At 52.6% G+C, this 21,180-nt stretch overlaps 9 protein-coding genes across 9 annotated transcripts; all 9 read right to left on the reverse strand.

Annotated features, from left to right (window-relative positions):
* Positions 1-46: 46 nt before the first annotated feature.
* DL89DRAFT_264659 (RNA-binding domain-containing protein) lies at positions 47-1,095 on the reverse strand. The gene has a single exon (XM_040886335.1). It carries the CDS (start codon positions 1,014-1,016, stop codon positions 108-110), a length of 909 nt encoding a protein of 302 aa, XP_040748089.1. The 5' UTR covers positions 1,017-1,095; the 3' UTR covers positions 47-107.
* Positions 1,096-1,923: 828 nt separating this feature from the next.
* DL89DRAFT_320297 (uncharacterized protein) lies at positions 1,924-7,039 on the reverse strand. Its single transcript, XM_040891196.1, has 10 exons — positions 6,591-7,039; positions 6,424-6,548; positions 6,023-6,266; positions 5,734-5,973; positions 5,480-5,670; positions 5,118-5,373; positions 3,331-3,557; positions 2,756-3,290; positions 2,425-2,714; positions 1,924-2,346 (listed from the first exon to the last, which is right to left on the reverse strand). The coding sequence occupies exons 1-10, from the start codon at positions 6,927-6,929 to the stop codon at positions 2,277-2,279; spliced, it is 2,517 nt and encodes an 838-aa protein (XP_040748090.1). The 5' UTR covers positions 6,930-7,039; the 3' UTR covers positions 1,924-2,276.
* A 2,238-nt stretch (positions 7,040-9,277) lies between these two features.
* DL89DRAFT_264663 (uncharacterized protein) lies at positions 9,278-10,464 on the reverse strand. The gene is made up of 4 exons (XM_040886336.1): positions 10,323-10,464; positions 9,990-10,288; positions 9,793-9,955; positions 9,278-9,709 (listed from the first exon to the last, which is right to left on the reverse strand). The coding sequence occupies exons 1-4, from the start codon at positions 10,450-10,452 to the stop codon at positions 9,636-9,638; spliced, it is 666 nt and encodes a 221-aa protein (XP_040748091.1). The 5' UTR covers positions 10,453-10,464; the 3' UTR covers positions 9,278-9,635.
* An 808-nt stretch (positions 10,465-11,272) lies between these two features.
* DL89DRAFT_264664 (uncharacterized protein) lies at positions 11,273-12,225 on the reverse strand (the record flags this gene model as incomplete). Its single annotated transcript, XM_040886337.1, has 3 exons — positions 11,273-11,920; positions 11,953-12,098; positions 12,121-12,225. Coding segments are annotated over 3 exons (702 nt in total), but the record flags the coding sequence as incomplete, so codon positions are not given.
* An 813-nt stretch (positions 12,226-13,038) lies between these two features.
* DL89DRAFT_264665 (uncharacterized protein) lies at positions 13,039-14,110 on the reverse strand. Its single transcript, XM_040886338.1, has 3 exons — positions 13,831-14,110; positions 13,328-13,771; positions 13,039-13,220 (listed from the first exon to the last, which is right to left on the reverse strand). The coding sequence occupies exons 1-3, from the start codon at positions 13,896-13,898 to the stop codon at positions 13,139-13,141; spliced, it is 594 nt and encodes a 197-aa protein (XP_040748093.1). The 5' UTR covers positions 13,899-14,110; the 3' UTR covers positions 13,039-13,138.
* Positions 14,111-14,828: 718 nt separating this feature from the next.
* Positions 14,829-15,846, reverse strand: DL89DRAFT_264667 (uncharacterized protein). The gene has a single exon (XM_040886339.1). It carries the CDS (start codon positions 15,624-15,626, stop codon positions 14,955-14,957), a length of 672 nt encoding a protein of 223 aa, XP_040748094.1. The 5' UTR covers positions 15,627-15,846; the 3' UTR covers positions 14,829-14,954.
* Positions 15,847-16,379: 533 nt separating this feature from the next.
* On the reverse strand, positions 16,380-17,757 carry DL89DRAFT_264668 (uncharacterized protein). Its single transcript, XM_040886340.1, has one exon. It carries the CDS (start codon positions 17,357-17,359, stop codon positions 16,427-16,429), a length of 933 nt encoding a protein of 310 aa, XP_040748095.1. The 5' UTR covers positions 17,360-17,757; the 3' UTR covers positions 16,380-16,426.
* Positions 17,758-18,232: 475 nt separating this feature from the next.
* Positions 18,233-19,401, reverse strand: DL89DRAFT_24018 (uncharacterized protein). The gene has a single exon (XM_040885000.1). The coding sequence runs from the start codon at positions 19,127-19,129 to the stop codon at positions 18,428-18,430; it is 702 nt and encodes a 233-aa protein (XP_040748096.1). The 5' UTR covers positions 19,130-19,401; the 3' UTR covers positions 18,233-18,427.
* Positions 19,402-19,600: 199 nt separating this feature from the next.
* On the reverse strand, positions 19,601-20,854 carry DL89DRAFT_254653 (uncharacterized protein; the record flags this gene model as incomplete). The annotated part of the gene is made up of 3 exons (XM_040885289.1): positions 19,601-19,726; positions 19,798-20,239; positions 20,289-20,854. The coding sequence occupies 3 exons, from the start codon at positions 20,852-20,854 to the stop codon at positions 19,601-19,603; spliced, it is 1,134 nt and encodes a 377-aa protein (XP_040748097.1).
* Between the last annotated feature and the right edge of the window lie 326 nt (positions 20,855-21,180).

Consider the following 21,180-nt stretch of genomic DNA (forward strand, 5'->3'; position numbering starts at 1 on the left):
GATCGACACAGGGGTCAGCAAGTCCACATATGCGGCTGCGTGTCCCAACAAACAAGCGGTAAAATTAGACGTGTTTCGGCAACAGCAAAAAAAAATTAGACAGATTCTTAAGCGCTCTCTCCTTCAGTGACAGCCGGTGTCTCGCTCAGCGCAGCCTTGATGGTCAGCACACGCTCGCTCACCTGGAACGGCTCGGCAGCCAGCTTGTCCAGTGCCTTCTTCTGCTCGGCGTTGTTGGCAAACGTCACGAAGCCAAAGCCCTTGGGGCGGTTCGACTTCTTGTTCACAACGACATGCGCCGAGGCAATCGAGAACTCGCCAAACAGCTTCGCCAGCTCCTCATCCGTGGTCGAGAATGGCAGGTTTCCGACAAACACAACAGTGTCCGACGGCGTGCGGTCCTCATCCACGGGCTTCTTCTCGCGGGGCTTCCGCTCTGCCTTCTTCGGCTCTACCTTCTTCGGCTCCGCGTCCTCAGTCTTCGACTCCTCCTTGTCCTTGGCCGGGAACCGGCGGGCACCGAACCGCCTGCCGCCGCGCCTGGCGCTACGCGGCTTCGCCTCACTGCCCTCGGTGGCCTCCTCCTTCTGAGTATCACTGCTCTCGGCAGTGTCGACGCGGGCTGCCTCCTTGCGCGCACGCGGCTTGCGCGCACGGCGCTGGCCAGCAGGCTTGGCATCCCCCGATATGTGCTGCGCGCGCGCGGCGATCGCGCTCTCGGGCATCGGGCGCGCTGCCTCAACGTTGATCTGCCGCCCGCCAAACTCGGTGTGGTTGCGGAGCTCCACAGCCTTCTGCACCGTCGCGTCGTCACCGAAGGCAACAAAGCCGTAGCCGAGCGAGCGCGGCCCGCGCGTGATGATGCGCGCCTCCTTGACCTCGCCAACCTCGGCAAAATAGTCATGCAGCTGCCCATCTGTCGTCTTGAATGACAGATTGCCCACAAACACCTTGTTCGGGTACTCGTCGATGAGAGGGGCGGCTGCGGGCGCGGTAGTCTCAGTGGTAGCAGACATGGTTCGTTTCTAATAATACCAGGAAAGAGTGCGGGTTCTTAAAAGTGCTTGGGCAACAAAGATTGGCAACTGAAAAGAGAAATTCAGGATAGTCGGCAGGAGCTAGTGTGAAGCAGGGGGACTAAAATGGGCTGGGCTATAAAAGCTGGGCTTGCGGCGGGAAGAGCGGAAAGTATTCTTTTTCCAAAGGGTGAACTGTAAGAGCGGGTTTGAAAAAATGTTGGACAGGGAAGCAGACGCAGAAGCAGTGCCTGCATTGTCGCGCCTTTTGTACGCGACAGTCACTGCTACTCTGCGGGACCAATTCGCAGATTACGCAATCGCCGGGATATATCCTCCCACCCGTCATGCCAGCTGATTCGGACAAGTGCGCGCCTGCCCACTCAGCTGCCTGTCGCCAAACTGCGAATGCGCCAGCCAGTGGTGGCAACTACGGGCGCAGCCCACTTTCCTTCTATTGCAGTTGAGGAAAAAAGGAAATCACCTCATAGCCTGCGGCCAGCCGGAAAGTCGGACAAGGATCTTAAATCGAAGGCACAAGCCGGCTCGCCAAAGTCGACACCTGCTTTCAGCTCGGACAGATGACAAACCACAATTTTTGGTGTCCCCACCCGCGCGCTCGCGCCCGCACGCCCGTCCTTGTGCCGCGTGGTTTCGATGCCCAATCGCGTCCGCACCGAGCCATGTAGAAATACCCAATTCACTGCTCAGATCAGGTGCAGCGGCGTGACTCTGGTGGGCTGTGCTCGATGATGAACAGCTCAATGTCCGACCCTTGAGCGGGGGCAACATTCCTGTGGGATCCTCTCTTTGCAGGGGTAAACCCACCCGCAGGACCTGGCTCGTGACGACGAACCTCTCGTGCCTTGTGGCCGAGTGTCTGAGAGCACGCACATTCCCTTTTTTTCTTTCCATTATGCGTCGAACGTAGGCACATCATATTGTAGTAGAGGCACAAGGGCGCGAATACCCTTTTTGCCTGCAATATCAGAGATGGAAGAGAGCATAGGAGTAATTAGGAGTGAAGTGGTAGTAAAGCGCAACTAACGGGATATAAAAACGGGGGAGAAAAGAGTAACTGGATGGTAGGTTGGAGTCTCAGCACGAAGCTGGGCAGCAGAAAAGGAGCCTGCTGACTTGCGGAATTCCTGGAGGACGGCTCGCCATATCTCGTACCACACAACAGGGCAGTCGATAAACGACAGAGTCCTCGTAAGATCCATGGGCCAGCCTGCTCGGGTTTCATATTGCTGGCCACCTTTAGTGGCCGCCATAGGGCGCTGAGCTGGCAGGACTCGAAGTAGGGGCCGGAGCACCACTGCTGCCGTCGCTGCAAGCCGGGCACGTTGGACAAGCGGGGGCAGGGGGCGGGCAGGCTGGGCACTGGGGAGCCGGAGGGCAGGGCGACGGTGGAGGCGGAGGTGGCGGAGGGGAGAACGACGGTGTGCAGATCGGAGTCGGGCATCCCTGGAAGCATCCGCATCCGCATCCGCATCCGCACCCGCAAGGCGGCTCGACGATGTAGTGGGTCACGCAGCACTCAGTCGACAGGCCATCGTCGCAGCTGCACGGGCTCTTGTTGGGCGCGAAGCAGTGGTGGGTCTCGACACACCGGTTGCCGCACTGGTCCTTGACGCAGTTGGTCACACAGTAGTGCGTGCCACAGTTGTCGGCGATCGCGTGCGTAACGATGCACCGCTCGCAGCAAGAGTCATGGTGGCAGCAGCCGCAGCAGCCACACTGGCCGCATCCGTCGTGCTCCTCGTGGCAGCAGCAGCAATCACCCTCCTTGTGGCAGCAGCAAACATCGCGGTGGCAGCCGCACGGATCCTCATGGTTGCAGCAGGTCTCATGGTGGCAGCAGCAGGGTCCTTCGTGGTGGCAGCAGGTCTCGTGATGGCAGCAGCACGGATCCTCATGATGGCAGCAGCACTCTTTGTGGCAGCAGTCGCCATTCTTGTGGCAGCAGCAGCACTTGTGATCGCATCCGCACGGATCCTCGTGGCAGCAGCACTCCTTGCGGCAGCAGCAGCCCGGCTCATCATGGCAGCAGCAGTCGTGGTGGCAGTAGCAGCACGGATCCACGTGGCCGCAGCACTCGCGCTGGCAGCAGCAGTGCTCGTGGTGGCAGCAGGGGTGGCAGCAGCACTCATTGTGGCAGCAGCAGGGCTCGTGGCAGCAGCACTCGTGATGGCAGCAGTCCTGGTGGCAGCAGGATCCGTCGCGGCGGCAGCAGCAGCAGTGGCAGCCATCAGAACAAATGGAGATCGGACCCTTATCGCAGCACGGATTGCACTGGATCCTGGTGCAGCACGGCTCGCAGCACACCTCACCGCACGGGCCAGTGCAGCACTTGTAGTGGACCTCCTTCACAAAATTGTGCGTCTTGATCACCGCCGCGGGCTTGCAGCAGCAATCATCATCGTTATCGACATGCAGATCAGAGTACGTGTGGCAGTTAACGCAGCATGGGTTGCACGGGTTCTGGTACGCGACCGTCAAAGGAGGCGGCAGTGCTACAGTTGCTGGACCTGCCGCAGTCTGTCGCCGTCGGCTCCCCATCTGACCCATACCCGCCTGCTGATACGACTAGCACAAACGCCAGTAGCGCCAAGATGGCGCTGAAGAAGGTCCTTGTCATTGTGGAGAAAGCTGCTGATGAGGAAGGAAATGCGGCTGATATACACAGATGTGTCGGGTGACAGACGAAAGAAAACAATAAACGGGCTGTGAAATGCTGCTGTTACAGCTACTACGAGAGCAGTGCGATTACAGACAGTGGAAGTGTGGAGTGTAAGAAAGATATAAATAAATAGCAAGGTGTACCGGACTGAAACTCTAAGCAATAAAGAGATGCCAGACGCACGAGGAGAGCAAGTGCTATATGTGGAAGAGTGGGTAAACTATTAGAGCACACTGTAAGACTGCTGAATAGATGTGATACTGGAGGTATGCCTGAGTGATCTGCAGCCAGGTATAAATATGAAATCACACACGACACCCGCGCCATTCGCAAGCAGTCAAACTCCCAGGCACTCATCATTGCAGAAATATTCATATCCCGCACAGGGTGCTAAAGACCGTGGGTTCCTGATGAAATTCAGGGGGACGAGGAAGAGGGGGACTGAGGAGGAAAGCAGTGTATGTGTTGCTCCCACATGCTCCCAGGGCTATCTACCAGGAAGCCAGAATGCATTCATCTGCTGTGCGTTCCCATCAACGATTACCTCTCATATTTTTCAACCACCCCGCCTTTCTTAGCCGTCTCAGATTATTTCCAGCATTTACAGAGATTCGAATATTTAGTGTTTCTTTTCTTTATGTCTCCGCATAAATTAACGATTATTATTCTCACGATAGTAGCTAATCTACGACAAATACTGGTGGGGGGGGGGAGGACGATAGATGGGCGTAGGAGCTCAACTGGTGTTCCACTCGCGTGTCTTGTTGTTTGGGTAAATTGTTTATTGCATCATCCTGATTACTGCACAAGGATTTCGAACGAGACTCTGCCTTTATGCAATCGAGTATACGGCTGAGGTAGAAACAGCTCATATAGCTGACCTTGTCGGCGCCAAGGGTACGTGGACACAGCCATGTTTAGACACAGCGGTTGTTTGTGGCTGTGTGACACCTAATATTAATGTTGATTTGCCTACTATGAGGCATAAATTGTTGATGTGGAAGGTACTAAAAATTACATAAGGGAATGTGTGCCAAAATGCAAGAGGTGTTGAAGAAAGTGCTAGGAGTAGCTCAAACAGATGCCAGAGGAGACCCTGTAGCAAGGTCACTTTTTGGTATTGCTGTTCAAGTACTTGCGTCCTCTAACGAGAGGAGAGCCTGGAATATATGCGTTGGAGGCAGGTGCATATGCAGGGGATCGTGGGATGTATGCCGGGGGACGGGCTGCATACATTGGAGCAGCAGCAGCAACAGCAGCCTGGCTACCAACCTGAGCAGGTGTGCCTCCAGGCCTGACAGCTGACTGGGCACCAATAGCAGTCCCCCCACGAATGAGCACGCACCGATTCTGATCGGAAACAGTGCGTGCGAATGCTGCAGGCTGCACACTGCAGCCGGAATAGCATGTACGGGTACGCACAGGCGACCCAGCAGGACCAGTCTCGCCTTGAGGGCCAGCGGGACCAGGAGAACCAGGAGAACCAGGAGAACCAGGAGCACCAGGAGCACCAGGAGCACCAGGGGCTCCAGCAGGACCAGCAGGACCAGCAGGACCAGCGGGACCAGCAACATACCTGATACACGGAGTTCCACATGTTGCAGCCGCTTGGCCAATCTCAGTATTGGCCACTGTGCTGGCAACAGCTTCAACAGCAGGAACACCGCCCAGAACCTGCGGGCAGCCAACGTGGGTAACAAGGTGATGGACGTAGATAGGAGGTGGAGGAGGCGGAGGAGGCGGAGGCTGGCAGCATGCTCTGTTCTGGTCTCCGTTGAACCCTTGGCCGAACTCATAGGCACCACCCTGTCCATTGTTCCCGCCGTCGCTTCCACCATTGCTGTCGTCATTGCCTTCGCCACCGTTCTCGCCATTCCCGCCGCTCTCGCCATTCCCGCCGCTCTCTCCTTCGCCTTCGCCTTCGCCTTCACCCTCACCCTCACCACCATCGCCCTCGCCTTCACCACCACCCTCACCTCCCCCATCGCAGCCTTCGTCACCACCGCAACAAGCCTTGGTCACAGCATGGCTGACAGCATGGTTGACAGCACTGGTGGCAGCAGCATGGCTGGCAGCAGTGGCAGCAAGGATGGCAGCAGCAGCAGCAAGGATGGCAGCAGCAACAGTGGCAGCAGCAATGGCAACAGTGGCAGCAGCAGCAGTGGCAGCAGCAGCAATGACAACAATGGCAGCAGTGGCAGCAGCAGCAGCAGCACGGGCAGCAACAACAACAACACGGGCAGCAGCAACAGCAACAGAGGTTGTTGCCGCGCACTTCAGTGCCATTCATCGCTATATCCAGCATCTTGGTATCGTTTCCAACGGTCATCCATCCGTCTATCATTGTACCGTTGCCCATGAAGAAGTATGGCCGGAGCCCATTGGTAACTGTGTCGTTGATGAACATTGTGCCGTATGAGTGAAACTGGTTCTTGTCGCCAAACCGCATAACCACGTTATCGAACGGCTGCATGCCCTCTGGTCCCCAGTAGCTTTTTGAGCCGTTGACCCCTTGGTGGAAAATAATGTTTGGCATCCCAATCCACTTGCGCATGTGGTTGCCCTTTCTGTGTCGCCAGCGCGATCCCGGCAAGGGCTGTGCCTGTGTGAGGTCTTGCTGTGTCTGACCACCAGCAGCGTCCTTGTGTGCTGTTTGAGATAGCACCACTCCCGCTCCAGATATGTGCAAATCTGCTGTTTGTTTTTGGGGTGGGTGATGCCGACGTGCTCGATTGCGCCGAGGCTGATACAGCTGGACTAGCGATAATCGGTGCGCCAGCTGGGGCAATCGCGGGTGGTTGGACAGGGGTAGCAGCAGAAGCAAACGGATTGGCAACAGTGAGCTGCTGCTGAGCCATTTGAATGGGGCGTGAACGGGGAAGGACAGGTACTGACACTGCGGCAACAACTGCCATAACCTGCTGTATCGGCGCAGGCAATGCAGCTGTTTGCACGGCAGGAGTCAGGGCAGAGGGACATAGTGTCTCAGTCAAGGGAACAGATATGGCATCCAGTTCAGATTCGGTGATAGATGGGTCGCCTCCAGCCTCATGCACTACCACACAGTCGTGCAGGTTAGCGTCAGAATCGGGCAGAGCGGTATGTTCGGCCGCTGCTTCTGGGGCAGCGATTGTGGAACCAACGGCTGCAACCACGGGGATCGACTGAGGGAAAGCGTGCACTTGCAGCAGCAGGATCGCAATAACGGCAATAGCAGTGCGTGCTAGCATTGTATCCCGTCTTGTCGTGATATATGTGGCTGATCAAGTGGGTGCAGTGTCTAGTAAATGACTGGGTGATGATATGCAAAAATATAAAAATATGCAGGGTGGCTGTAAACAAGTTGGGTGTATAGCGGTGAGGTCGTATTGATTACTTGAAACCCGATTTTAATGGAATTCTACCAGACACCACACGTCTTATAGAGCCAGGACAACATCACAGCACCACTTGAAATTCGGCTCATAATGGCATTGGGCTATCTTCCCCACATGAAAAATGGTCACACCCTTCCCAGGCAGGTTGTACCTGTGTTTTACCCTGTCACATAAACAGCACTAGATTATTCTCATGGTGCTTTCTTGATCGGTGGCGGTGGCAGGCCAGTGGGGTCTCAGAAATGGTGTAGAACAGTAGCAAAGGCTCGAGGGATGGTGCGGCTGAATTCCAAGACAAACCTCCGCTATCAAAAGAATTCACAAGGTATTTCGTAAAGCGGGGGTTGTGGTTCGTACTCCATCAAAGATAAACACCTTGTGAGTTTTGTGATACTCAGTGGGTAGTTTGGCAATGTTCGCAAGGTGTGGCCACTGCATATCGCCACCCAACTGCTGGTTCAATGATTTATTATGAGACATATTTTGGAGATTAGTGCGAGGAATGTGAGAATAGTAGGAAGGGGGAGCTGATCAGAATAAAAATGTGGCAGAGTTTGCAAGAGAAAGCGTGAGGTGGATACACTGTATGCCTTTGCAGCTAATACGCGCAAGGGCAGCCAATGCAGATTTGATGGTGGTAGAGGTATGTTTAGCAACAGCAGCAGGGGCAGCAACAGCAGCAGGGGCAACAGCAACAGCAGCAGCAGCAGGGGCAGCAGCAGCAGCAGCAGCAAAGGTTTTTGCCAGCGCGACGGCCAGAACTAGCCTTGCCTGTTGCGAACGATGCCAGCAGAGCGGTTAACCTGGGCAGCAGCAGCATTGCTTTTGACCAGGGTACTGCGGGCAGCTGAAGAGGGAGTCTGAGCTGAAGCTGATTTGGCGTAGTAATAGAGGCCACAGGGGCCTTAGCATTACCAGTGGGCGAAGCGAAAGAAACAGCGATTGCGGCTGTTGAAGCAGTTGGCCATGCGTGCGTTTCCAGAAGCCCGGATGCACTGCTGGAACTGGCGCATCCATGCCTGCTGCTGGTCTGGAGTCACCAGGATGGCTGTTCCCATTTCTGGGAACGGCACATGGGAAGAAGAGCATCATTTGCTCCATATGTGGCTGCTGGCCTTGCTGCTGGGCGTTGGGGCCAAGTGGTAGTGGTTGGGACAGAACTGTCGGCAGCCATGCGGCAACGAGCATCTATAGTGTTGCTGTTACCAGCGTTGCAGAATACTGGGTTCGGATGCAGGTTGGGGTTGGGCATGAACAGGGGCAGCAGCCATAGGCGCCGGAATCGAAAGCGAGGGTCCTTCGGCGCAGACGGTGACAGTGGCCTGTAGTCTCAAATGTGTTGTGCGCCGAGGTAGATGCCTGTGGGGCATTTGGCTCCGAAGGAGACATCTTGATGTCAACAAGCGAATAGCCATTCGTTGCTCTGCCAAGGGATGGCCTGCGGTAGCTCATTGTGTGCAGCAGCCAGTGGGGCAGGATGAAGCAGATGATTCAGGGAATGGTGCCTGCAGGTGAGAAAGCTGTGGCCTGTGGAGGCAATGAGCACAGCAGAGAAGAGGCGAAGGACACGGATGGGCCATTTGACTTATACCGAAAATCTGGACTTCAGGGCTAAAAGGGATGATGGAGCTTGCTGCAAAAACGCTGAGGGGCTGTGGCAGGAGAGAGCAGGGAGGGCTAAGAGGATCGAATTGCTGATGAGGGTTAGATAGGTAGGCGGTCGCGGATGTTGGACCTTATATACCAGCTGCTCTTGAGAAACTGGTGTACCAATAAAACAGCCTCCAAAAGAACTTGCGCACTGAGGCGCACACGAGCAAATTTTGCACACGTTACCAGAGCAAGTGAGCGGTTTACCACACTACCCTGCGAACAATCTGGTCTACCAGGGAAAAGGAATTGAGCAGACACACGATAAGCGAGTGAGTGCAGATGCTAACATCACACGGCAGTGCTGTCCAAGGGAATATTACCACGTCCAATTTTCACACTTGGCTTCTGGCTGTGCATAGCCTCACTCCGTTTGCTCTATCGTGTCCAAAACGGTATATATTAAATGTGGGGGTACGTGGGTGTGGGTGGTGAAGCCCAAAGAAAATGCACCCACCAGTCGCTATCCCCACGCACACGGTCCCCAGAAACACTACTACCCTCAATCTTTGGATCATGGGCACTGTTTTTCTATGCGCTTGGGCTGATTTCGGGAACCATTTGCAGAATGAGCCTGCCGGATAATGGAAATATATGATGTAAAGCTTGCGGCAGCAGAGGAAAATAGGCGAGTTGAGATGAGCCATGGACAGCTACACTGCACTATACTACACTGTGTGGCTGAGGGGCTTATGCTAAGTAGATTGGTTTGTATTTTATAGCGGCGGGTAAACAAGAGATTAGATCTAACCACAGAGAAGAATAGATATCAACAAGAGTCATCGTTTCTCAGGTAAGCACTTTAAATGTAAAAGTGCCTTACCTTTGGCCGACTGCTATGTAGCCAAAAGCAAGCACTGATTGATGGGTGAGCCCGTGACCCGGGTTCATTGTGAACCAAGCGCACTACTACCGCTTGTTTAGTGGCATCAGCAGCAGCAGCAGGGGCAGCAGCAGCAGTGGCAGCAGTGGCAGCAGCAGCACTTGCAGCAGCAACAGCAGCAGCAAGGGCAGCAGCAGCAGCAGCAAGGGCAGCAGCAGCAGCAGCAAAGGTTCTTGCCAGCACGGCGACCTGCAATAGGCTTTCCATCACGACCAATCTGAACAGCATTCTTCCCATTGGCAGCGACGGCCGCCTTTCCAACTAGTTGACCGCTCTTGTTGCTCAGATTTCCAACAAGCTGACCGCTCTTGTTGTTCTGAGCAACACTGCTAGGCGATTTCTGAGGCTGCCGACTTACTTGCGTCAATGTTCTTACCAACCCCTCCTTCGCTAGACTTGCGGACAACCCCAGCCGCACTCTTTTGGAATAGCCCAAGTCCACGGTGGTTATCAGCTGGGGCACTACCCGGCATCTTTTGTTGCTGAGCAGCCATGTTGTTCTGGCAGTTGTCCTCACACGGGAAGATGAGCCACATCGGTGTCATCTGCTCTTGGCCATGCTGAGCCTGGGCGTTATTTGCAGCCTGCTGGTAGGAGTGCGTATCAACACCATGGTTCTCCATCGGAAAGCTATCCTTCTTAACAGCTGCAGGAGCCATATTCACTTGACCTGGTTGAGCTATCTGCGGCATGCTCTGACCCAGGGTGCTGACAGCAGTGGAGCAGTGGAGCAGCATGATCAGCAGCAAGAGCCTGAGTGGTCTCAACCTGAGCAGCTGGGGCAGCGAATGCAACGGCAGCGAGGGTAAGGAAGGCAAAGGGGCGGAGGGCAAAGCTGACCATTTTAGCAGATGGACAGATAAGGCTGTATTTGAGGGCAGGGTTGGCGAAATGGAGGCGGGTAGCAGACAGGGGGAAGCAGAGGAAGCAAATAGAAAAGCTGGTGCGTGAATGCTGAGAATATCTAGGGGTGGCCTGCTGACTGTCGACTCTTATATATCAAAATGGTAAGCACCCCTTCTAGGAATACTTGCATAGTCATTGGCCTGCGGAGATACGTACTCAGGTGAGTGGTAGTGTGCAAAGGCGTTATTTTCTCAAATACTCTAATGGTGAATGCAGCAATTTATGTATTAGATGTATCGGGAAATATGAGAAACATAGCTGATACTGCTTGCATCGATAGTGCTAATATCGGTGAGTCCTTTTTGCGAATATGGTGACGTGCCCGTATAGAGCGTCGCTTTCTCACGATTAATATTTGGAGGATATTAAAAAATGCCAAGGACCCCAAATAGAAATTTGCTCTTGGCTGTCTCTCTCATACTAACCTACCCCGCAACAAAAGTCTACCGAGAGAAGTATGTCATAGACAAAGAAACACACCAGTTTATATCGCGTTTCATAGATCTAGCGCCTGAGCTGTGGTAGAGGATGGCGCTTCCATACTATCGGCACTGAATTGTAATTTAGGCAGACAAACATGCCCATGGATAGCAGCAGCACTAGGAGTAGTATGGTTAGGAAGAGGGTCTGCAGCTGGAACTCACCCAGCGTGTTGAAGACATATACACGTACTTGTCTGAACTGTTCCAGAAATAAAGTTAATTGGTATGCCACCCTGAGTATAGCAAAGTTATACTACAGCGCACCAGGAATCTAGTTCAGCTATTGGCTATATTAGGTAACCATTAGTGTCCGAATAACGAGCACAGCGATTAGAAAGAGATTAAACATCATGAGGCAAGATATTAAATCTATAAAATAGAAAAAACAAAGTCGGAGAAGACTATTGGTTTGCAGATCTTCAGTGAAACTAGATAGTGATGTGGTTTGGCAATCTAGTTCCAACCATCCACCTTAGTAGCCGCCGCCGCCGCCACCGCAGCAGCCGCAGCAGTCGTGGCAGCAGCAGCAGCACGGGCAGCAGCAGCACTTGCAACAGCAGCACTTGCAGCAGCAGCACTTGCAGCAGCAGCATGGGCAGCAGTGGCAGCAGCAGCATGGGCAGCAGTGGCAGCAGTGGCAGCAGCAGCATGGGCAACAGCATCCACAGCATCCGCAGCAGAGATTCTTTCCAGCAGGACGACCACCAGTCACGCCCTTCTGCTTGCCGTTTGCAGAGACAGATTTTGCGTTCTTTCCGGCAGTCGGGGTGGCAGCAGGTGCCTTGCCAGAAGCCGAAGAATTCTTGGTTAGGGTCTGGCGGACCTGGCTGTTGCTCTCCTGAGGGGGCTTCACGACCTGCTCAGACTCAGGGAAGATGAGCCACATTTGGCCTTGGTCATTAGCCTGTGTGTTCTTGGGTACACTTGCCAGGCATGTTGTTCTTTGCACTAGCACGAGCCCGCCTGTTGGAAAAGTTCACATGGTTGGCTGCATCGGCAGCCCAGGCCAATCTTTTCCTGTGGAATAGTCGAGTCAAGGGCAGGGGTGTTCGAGCTGCGCGGAATAGCAGCGGAAATAGGCGTTGCCGAGAAGCCAGCAGCCTGGATTGGCTGCGACTGAGACAGCGTTGTTCCCATTGAGGTTGGTGCCGGCAGCTACAAGGGGAGAAGCGGTTGCAGCGCCGATAGTGAGCAGAAATTGAAACGAAGGATTTGAAGTTAACCATAGCTTGGACTCGATGGATGCAAAAACGATGATTAGGTGACTAGGCGAATATCAAAATACTGGATGGATGAAAGGATGCAAGATACTAAATTCAGATGCAATATAGTGAAAATGCAGATGACTAGGCAGATGATGATGGTGTTTTTGTGAGTTGGAACAAGGGTTCCGACCGTTTATATATCCTGGCAAGGGACTGTCCTCTGACTCTTTTCTCTCGCAAACCCTATTGCACATGTGCGTGCTTGCGAGCTGCTGCTTAGGTTGCATTGAGGCTATCCCGCATATTAGTAATTTAGCATACTCCATTTTGCATATTGGCTTTTCACGAATTGCTTCACACGCAATAATTATCAACCGATGATTCGGGAAAGTATTGTGGAGCATTTGCCACATATCATTACGACAGACATCGCAATGTCGGGCTCCCACCAGACTCTTTTCAACAGCAGCCAGCGTATGCAGAGGGGTACGTGTATACCGGCCTGATTACTCTAAACCACAGGTACAATAAATGTATAGTAAACTGATCGTTTGATTCCATTGCAGTCGAATTGTAGGGTGTTGCCATCAAAAAGCTCTGCATGTCCCATGCTCGAGTGATGGGCCAGCGATAGTTGCGTGTCATTCCGGATCAGCAATGGACAAGGAATGTAAATGCTTAGTACTGGCCAATGCGACATTTGATGGTAAGAACCATATCTGTCAATTGTCCAATGAGTGACTGAGGAGATACAGTCATTTGCCACTGCCAGAAACATAAGTAGCATGCCTTCATGTTTTTGCTTGTGAAGTAATACTGTTATATGGCACTGGATTTATTTAGCAGGCGAAATAAATATCGAACGATCCACTGCAAAAGTATGAAGATGTTAACTAATTAGCAATGATTATTATAGTAGTGACGTAAACGTGCATTTTAAGAGCGAGTCACAACACCGCTATGGTGTTTAGTAGTGGTTGCCGCACGGAGGAGGGCAGCAAGGTTGCTGGCAGCATGGCTGGTGGCAGCAAGGAGGGGGGGGCAGCACGGAGGGGGGCAGCACGGAGGAGTGCAGCAGCAAGGCTGATGGCAGCAGGGAGGCGGTGGGCAGAATGTATGGATGACAGTGTGGCAGATATGTTGGCAGCAGGGATCGTGGCAGCAGCAGTCATGGTGGCAGCAGGGATCGTGGCAGCAGCAGTCATGATGGCAGCAGCAGTCATGGTGGCAGCAGCATGGCTCATGGCAGCAGCATGGCTCATGGCAGCAGCAATCGTGGTGGCAACATTCCTGGTGGCAGCACGGATTGCAGCAGCAGTCGTGGTGGCAGCACTCATGGTGGCAGCAGCAGCCGTCGTTGTGGCAGCACTCATGGTGGCAGCACTCATGATGGCAGCACGGGTTACAGCAGTCATGGTGGCAGCAGCAAGGCTGGCAGCAAGGCTGGCAGCAAGGCTGGCAGCAAGGAGCATGACAGCAGCATTCGTGGCAGCACGGCTGGCAGCAGATGCACTGGTGGCAACAGCAGTCCTTGCAGCCCTTCTTACCGCAGCAGATAATGCAGCACGGCTGGCAAGCACGGCTGGCAACATGGCTGGCAACACGGCTGGCAGCAACAATCACAGCACAGGGTCTTCCCTGGCGTGTCTGTTATCGGCGGCGGCCTGAGTTGGGCTTCCAGCAGTCTTGCATGCATTGACGTCATCAGGAGTATTGGCAAACAGCTGGTTCGGGGCTAAAAGTGGCAGTCACCGGAGTCTGAACCGAAGCAATTGAAGCAGGAGTAGCAGCATGGGTAGCAGCAGCAGCAGTCTTCTTGGCATCAACACTGGTTGTGGCGGCGTTGTTTGTTGGTACGGCGAGCGCGCCAAGCATGAAAGCCAAGAAGGCCAAGAACGTAAAGAATGCCGATTTCTGCATTAGGGTAGAGGTCGAGGAGGGTAATTAGGTCGACTAAGTAGCAGTGCGTGCAATGGGTGTTAATGTGCGAGAGATGATGATATTAATGAGGCTGTGGAAACATCAGTGTCTGATTTGAAAATAGAAATCGCAGCCCATGCTGGTTAATATATACGAAAAATGTGACGAAAGCAATCAGTATTAGCGTCAAGCTAAGCTCTGCTCGCTGCACCGCTATTCCGGACATACTAATGTTAGAGGAAATATTTGCCTATTTCAAAGGGGAACGTGTGATATTGCTTATTGCTGTCACAGATGTGGGCTTTGATCAGGGGTGTGGAGGACGGACATATAAAATATGGTGGGGGGGTTCATTTTTGAAAAGCCAACCCACAGTATACAAGGCAAATCCTTCCATCTCACGGTATATTGTCCTCTCCGGCTTTTCCACTACTATAATTAATGCAGCTTATGTAGCTTGCAATGTAATCATCTCCGCATGGCTCGTATAGGGATAGCCAGGGTGCAAAAATAAAATGGATAATATACAGGCACACTGGTTGGAAATAATATCTGCCAAAGGCAATATTGCATCGCATTGAATGCAGTATATTGCGCTCGTTACACAGCCATGATTTGTAGCGGTATTTGTGCAGTAAGCGGCTGTAAAACAATGCATACATTGGTAATTCGATACACTTTTGAACATATGCTTTGCAACAAAGGATTTTTATTGATATTTGTCGACTAAAAGCTAACTAGCAGATTGACCTCTATATGAATAAACCACAAAGGTTCTACCTGAGTGTTAGGTAATTAGGAAAGGAGCATTGGGAGTGCTTTAGAGTAATGATTAGTTGATTGGTATCAATCTGATAAGTAGTTGAGGTAACTTAGGAACAAACGTTGCTGTTGCAGCACGAGTCGCACCAGACGTGCTGGAGGCAGCCGTTCTTGTAGATAGCAGTGCGCTTGATGTGGTAGCAAGCCGGACCGCAGCAGTCATGGTGGCAGCAGCAGTCGTGGTGGCAGCAGCAATCGTGATGGCAGCAAGGATCATGGCAGCAGCAGTCGTGGTGGCAGCAGCAGTCGTGGTGGCAGCACGGCTCATGGCAGCAGCACTCGTGGTGGCAGCAGCACGGTTCATGGCAGCAGCAATCGTGGTGGCAGCACGGCTCATGGCAGCAGCACTCATGATGGCAGCAGCATGGCTCGTGGCAGCAGCACTCGTGGTGGCAGCAGCACGGTTCATGGCAGCAGCACTCGTGGTGGCAGCAGCACGGCTCATGGCAGCAGCACTCATGATGGCAGCAAGGACCGGGATAGCAGCAGCAGGAGTCGTGCTGCCAGGCACCATCGCAAAAGTTCTTGCTGGCACCCTTGGTCTCGTGGGCCGCAGCAGGAACTGGCACTGCAGCAGCGTGGGCAGGAGCGGCAACATGAGCAGGGGCGGCAGCGTGAACAGGAGCAGCAGCGTGAACAGGAGCAGCAGCGACGGCCGCGCCGTTTTTGGTAACAGCAGCATTCACATTCGTCGCCGGAGCAGCCATTGCCGCCATAATGAGGGCAAGGAATGCAAGGAACGCAATGAAGGTAGGCTTGAACATTATCGAAACCGATTAGCAGATATTATGATCAAGTAAAAGTGGTTAACGTGTAGCTGGGCTAGTTGCTGGCTAGGAACTGCTGGCCGTTGAGACGGTAAGAAATAGATAGGTGACAAGAGAACCTAATAAGGTTTGCTGATGTTGTTGTGTTGGGTGCCGGTTTCCACCTGCCACAGTTTATATAGGGTTGCGTAACTGCCAACCAGAGGCAACTAAACCTCACTTGTCTATATATTACCCCATGGGGTGGGAGAAAAGGCGGGTCGCATATCTCCGCATTTAATTCACTCTCCAATGATATATTGCCCACATAATATCAGACTTTGGGTGTACCTTAGTTTGATGAGGGGGGCTTATTATGTGGGAGTAATTAGCAGTCTGTGGGTAATCCACGCTTTTTTAATACATGTGGGAAGACAATATCCATAGGGCATACTCAGGCTCAACTCTACGCTAATGAGGCCGCTGTGGGAGCTCAAAATCCAATATTAAGGCACATGCTATTAAATTCCTATTCGAATAATCTGCGGGAATATCTGGTATCCGATTTATCGAACAAGAAAGGCTGTTTAACTGATCCATCACCGGTATATAAATCAAAAACAGCTTTACCACATAATGAATCAGCGGGAATTCTAGGTGGAAAGTGTGACAATGTGGACTCTAAAAGGATTTGGATAGCGCTAATATTATAATAGATTCACAAAATATTAATGAACTATGCGTGATATAAGAAAAGATTGAAGTGAAGTGAGCGAGGCTTGGTGATAATGATCCCTGCCATCGACACAAGTACCGATGATAAGGAGATGACAAAATCGGTTTGTAGAAAATAGCCGGATTTCGAAGTATTGCCTCTAATGATAAAAATGAGAGTTGGTGGTAGCAACACTGTCCGTATTTCTGGAACTAGCTGGTCGCAAGTAGGGCGTATCTTATTAGCCACGGCAGCAGCCACCGCAGCCACCACATCCACCGCATCCGCAACCCACCCGCATCCCGCCGCAGCCACCACATCCGCCGCATCCGCACCCGCCGCATCCACCGCATCCACCGCACCCACCACGGCAGCACCCACACCCGCCACAGCCACCACAACCGCCATAGCCACCATATCCACCACATCCACCACATCCACCACACCCACCACACTGACCGCAGCCGCCGCAACCTCCGCAACCACCACACTGACCACAACCGCCATAGCCTCCATAGCCACCGCATCCACCACAGCCGCAACCGCGGCAGCATCCACCACAACCACCGCATCCACCGCATCCACCACACTGACCGCAACCGCCACAACCACCGCATCCACCACACTGACCGCAACCGCCACAACCACCGCATCCACCGCATCCACCACAGCCGCCGCATCCGCAACCACCGCAGCCGCCACAGCCACCGCATCCGCAACCACCGCAACCACCGCAACCACATCCACCACAGCCGCCGCAACCGCCACCGCATCCACCACAGCCGCCGCATCCACCGCACCCATTACAACAACCACCACAGCCACCGCATCCATTGCAGCAACCACAACAGTGGAGGTCCTTAGCCTGAGTGTGTAGAGCAGAAAGGGGCGAGATGGGGTTAGAGCGAAGAGAAACTGAAGGGGTGGTGGCGGGAGAATTCTCAGGCTCGACATGAGGTTCGTCGATCTTTGCACATTGCGGCTGCAGGAGCTGCTGCAGAGGACCCGGGTGGGCCACTGCCGCTGCCTGATGTGGGGTGATGATCAGCGGTGCACTGTTCCTGTTCTGATCAGATGCCGGTTGAGATGTAGCAACTCCCAGAAGTATCGCAAGGAAGGTAAGCACTAGCAGGAGACTCGGCGTCTGCATTTTTGCGTGTATACTTTAGCAAATCTGTAAATATATAGATTGCTTAATGAAGCAGGCTGGTTGATTGTGTGGAGGTTATGCAGTGAAAGACGATGGCAGCGGTAGTGTAGCAAAATAATTTTTGGAATCTGCTGGGCGTGTGAATCCAATGAATTACTGGGAATGAAAAGAACAGAGCTAAGTAGAGTATAACAGAATGCTGTTACTAGTGAATTGGAGATAGACTTGGTAAGGGAGTTGCGCCATACCAGCCAAGTTATATACGTGTTCCCATCCGCTTCAAATCCCGGTACACTGGCCACCCACTTTGCACACGACCCAGCAAAACTGGCGCAGTCTATGGAGGTGCATCGAAACAGTGGATAAGACAGGCATATCGCTCATATTTTGTGGGGAACCCAGGCCGTAGACAAGCGTGTTGAGAATTGAAGTTGCGTGAATAGGACTTGGATAATTCCCACCCACACCTATCTCGTCACTCATACTGTGTTCCTAGTTCAGGATGCACGGACTCCACAGTGTGCATTCAAAAACGCGTAAGGGAGAAATATTCTGGAACCGTGAGCAGGATCCTGTGAGGAATTTGTTCTGTGGAGGCTAGGAGTAGAGTTCGAGCAAAAACAAGTGTGTTGGACGTCTCAGCGCGTTTACGGTGATCAAGACATGGCAGTAGAGTAAGATTAGAAGTAGACTCAAGAGGCCACAAGGAATAGAGCTAGTGGTCTCTTGGCCCTAGTTCCATGTTTTAGATTTTCGCAAAAAAATGACTAGGAATAATTGAAGTACCAAGAAAGCTGAAACGCGCCAACCGTGGATCGAAATAAGGGAGCTGGGATGGAAAAAAGATATTGTTAATGCACAAACAGAGCTTATTAGTAACCACTCTCACCACCCTCACCACCATAGCCGCCATAGCCGCCATAGCCGCCATTGCAGCAGCAGTTACCAGGCTCGGCGCAGCAAGTTTGGTGAACAACAGTGTGAAGGACTGTTGTACAGCAAGGTGGACAGCACTGGGATTGGCAGCAACACTCACCATTACCACCATATCCCCCGTATCCGCCATACCCGCCGTACGGTCCGTACCCCCCATATCCGCCATATGGACCATATCCACCGTATCCATTGTATGGACCGTATCCGTTGTATGGACCGTATCCGTTGTATGGACCGTATCCGTTGTATGGTCCATATCCGTTGTATGGTCCATATGGTCTATAGCCGGCATAGCCAAAGTTTTCGACACCAGGAGCGCCCCAGGTATTATATCCGTTGCTACAGCAATGCCCTCCAGAGCCACACCCTCCGCATCTACCGTACCCATCCCAACCACCATTACCACAGCACGGCCCGCCACTATGGCAATATCCATCATCGCAGAGTGCCTTAGCATGTCTGACAAAGATAACTGGGTCTGCTGTCTTCGAAGGGGCTATGGAGGCCACCTTCTCGTGAGAAACCTCTGGACTGTGGGCATGCGCCTTTCCCTTGACCTGGGAGACAGCTGGATCGGCAAGTGAGACAACAGCGAAAGCAAGAAGCGCCAGAAGAGCGATAAGTGATGATCTTTGCATCTTGTTGTTTCTGGAACTGTAAAATGGTAGTGTCGATGCTGTGCGTGAAAAATGAGAAGGGGAGATGAGGTCAAATGCAATGGAATTGATGTTGTGTGTCGCGGGTTGACTGTTGCTAGATTCTAAAGCACAGAGCTGAATTTATACAATATTCAAGTGATGTGTAGTGCACAAGTAGGCATGAATATTCTGTCTGATGCCCTGTCTTGGGGTTGTTTGCCATGGCCATGAAATTGTAACATGCTATACCGATTTTCTGTATTGGGTCCTGCACCATGGACAGAGCATATTGGTTCATTATTTAACGATTTGGCATGCGAAAATATCCTCAGTAGGTGTGGGCCCTGCACCCTGGTTGTAGTAATATAATAAATGAAAGTGCTGGAAATTGTAGCGCAAATACGAACATGCACTTTTTCCCAGGGACCGCCTACACATAGTATCTAAGAGAATTCGTTCCTATTGTGGCAGTTATTTGCATCGCAAAACATGCGATGGGGGTTGCATCGCCAGCCCAAAGCGGCTGCTGGTACTACCACGTTGGTCGAAATACAGCGCAGCATTCACTATAACTTGTGGAGTATTCATGACACAAGGCTAGGGTATGGTTGTTAGAATATAAAAATATCAAAAGTGAATATGAAAAATATTAAGGCTTGAAACAATACCAGAAATCCATATGGAGCAGAAGCAGACAAAAAAATCGGAAATTGACCAGTGAGCGATGCCTGTTTACTCTTCACCACCATCGTCTGCGTCGCGCTGACTACCATGGCTCTTCTTGCACTTGTGCTTGCCTTTCTTTCCGGCCAAAGCGTGAGTGCTTCCATGCGATAGCTTCTTTTTGCCATTTTGGCCACCGTCATCACCACAGCAATTGCAACACGGGTTCTGACACCAGCATGGGTTTTGGCAGCAACAGTTGTTCTGGCAACAGCAAGGGTCCTGGCAGCAGCAATTATCCTGGCAGCAGCAGTTGTTCTGGCAACAGCAGGGGTCCTGGCAGCAGCAGGGAGGGCAACCACAGCAGCATGGCGGCGGCGGTGGTGGCGGGCAGCAGCAAGGTGGTGGTGGTGCGTAGCGGCAAGCAGGGCAGCCACAACCACATGGCTGGTTTATACAGCACCGTGATCCACAGACAGGCGTTGGCTCAACACACGGCAGCGCGCGATGGCAGTCACCGCACCCGTACTTATACGGCGGGCCCACAACAGGCAAAGAGATCGTGGCCATACCTTCCAGGGTTGGGTCAGGCATAGTCAGATGGTACGTGGGAGTGCCCTCATGGTGGCAGCAGCAGCACGAGCATCCGTTGCTATCCGATCCTCCATCATGTGCTGCTTTGTTTTTGTGGCAGCCCTTGCGCACAACTCCTTTGACAGCAGCGTCTGATACCCCAGTGGTCGCTTTGGTCAGATCGGCTGCTATTTTAGACACTTCGGCGGATTCGGCGCCAGTATCAAGCGCCTCTGTAGGTTCAGATTCAGCATCAGGTTTCCCAGAGGCTGCTACGCGGTTGTTTCCGGATGGGGAGGGTAACAACTCGAGGTCCGGATCACGTGTGGTAACATCAACATGTAACATGTCTTGTACAATGGTTTCGGGAAGGACGGCGCTGGATGTTACTGGCTCGGCATTCGATGCATGGTGGTGGTAAGGCAGGCTGGCTGTACCAAGCGTACCAAACAGCAGCGATACCAACAACAAGAGATGTGGTTTCCTCATTGTGTATTTACGTGTGGGGATCTGACCAGAATGTGCAAGGGCCAGAGATTGGAATTGAAAATAAAGAAAATGTGCTAGGGCTGGGATTTGTATTGCGGAACAGGTATGCCTTTCTGGGGAGTCATTGATATGGCTATTTATTGCACCGGTCAGCAGGCAGGTGTGCCATCGCCGGTATGCATAAATGGACGCTCTAGGTATACGATAGACAAGTGGTTCACATGCGCACGCAGCATATTAAACTGTCCCTCCCAAAGCAATATAAACCTGAGAAAACAAGGTGGCTGTGGCCGGTGCTTGCTCGATTTTTAGTGCGTAACGCAGCG

Source organism: Linderina pennispora, assembly GCF_002104995.1.
Source record: "Linderina pennispora strain ATCC 12442 chromosome Unknown DL89scaffold_1, whole genome shotgun sequence".
NCBI classification, from domain to species: domain Eukaryota; kingdom Fungi; phylum Kickxellomycota; class Kickxellomycetes; order Kickxellales; family Kickxellaceae; genus Linderina; species Linderina pennispora.

Excerpts from the sequence above, each read along its gene's own strand:
- DL89DRAFT_264665 (XM_040886338.1), bottom strand. The coding sequence starts at position 13,898 with ATGCATGCAAGACTGCTGGAAGCCCAACTCAGGCCGCCGCCGATAACA. Across the intron at positions 13,772-13,830 it reads GACACGCCAGGGAAGACCCT|CCGTGCTGCATTATCTGCTG; the intron begins GTGCTGTGATTG and ends CGTGCTTGCCAG. Across the intron at positions 13,221-13,327 it reads GCCAACATATCTGCCACACT|CCATGCTGCCAGCAACCTTG; the intron begins GTCATCCATACA and ends TGCTGCCACCAG.
- DL89DRAFT_264667 (XM_040886339.1), bottom strand. The coding sequence starts at position 15,626 with ATGCTGCTGTTACCAAAAACGGCGCGGCCGTCGCTGCTGCTCCTGTTC.
- DL89DRAFT_320297 (XM_040891196.1), bottom strand. The coding sequence starts at position 6,929 with ATGCTAGCACGCACTGCTATTGCCGTTATTGCGATCCTGCTGCTGCAA. Across the intron at positions 5,374-5,479 it reads GCCTATGAGTTCGGCCAAGG|GTTCTGGGCGGTGTTCCTGC; the intron begins GTTCAACGGAGA and ends GGCTGCCCGCAG. Across the intron at positions 2,715-2,755 it reads GCACGACGGATGCGGCCAGT|CGGTGCATCGTTACGCACGC; the intron begins GTGGCTGCTGCG and ends TCTTGCTGCGAG.
- DL89DRAFT_264659 (XM_040886335.1), bottom strand. The coding sequence starts at position 1,016 with ATGTCTGCTACCACTGAGACTACCGCGCCCGCAGCCGCCCCTCTCATC.
- DL89DRAFT_264668 (XM_040886340.1), bottom strand. The coding sequence starts at position 17,359 with ATGTCGAGCCTGAGAATTCTCCCGCCACCACCCCTTCAGTTTCTCTTC.
- DL89DRAFT_24018 (XM_040885000.1), bottom strand. The coding sequence starts at position 19,129 with ATGCAAAGATCATCACTTATCGCTCTTCTGGCGCTTCTTGCTTTCGCT.
- DL89DRAFT_264663 (XM_040886336.1), bottom strand. The coding sequence starts at position 10,452 with ATGGTCAGCTTTGCCCTCCGCCCCTTTGCCTTCCTTACCCTCGCTGCC. Across the intron at positions 10,289-10,322 it reads TGCTCCACTGCTCCACTGCT|CTCAACCAGGTCAAGTGAAT; the intron begins GTCAGCACCCTG and ends TGCCGCAGATAG. Across the intron at positions 9,710-9,792 it reads AAAGCCTATTGCAGGTCGCC|TGCTGCTGCTGCCACTGCTG; the intron begins GTGCTGGCAAGA and ends TGCTGCTGCAAG.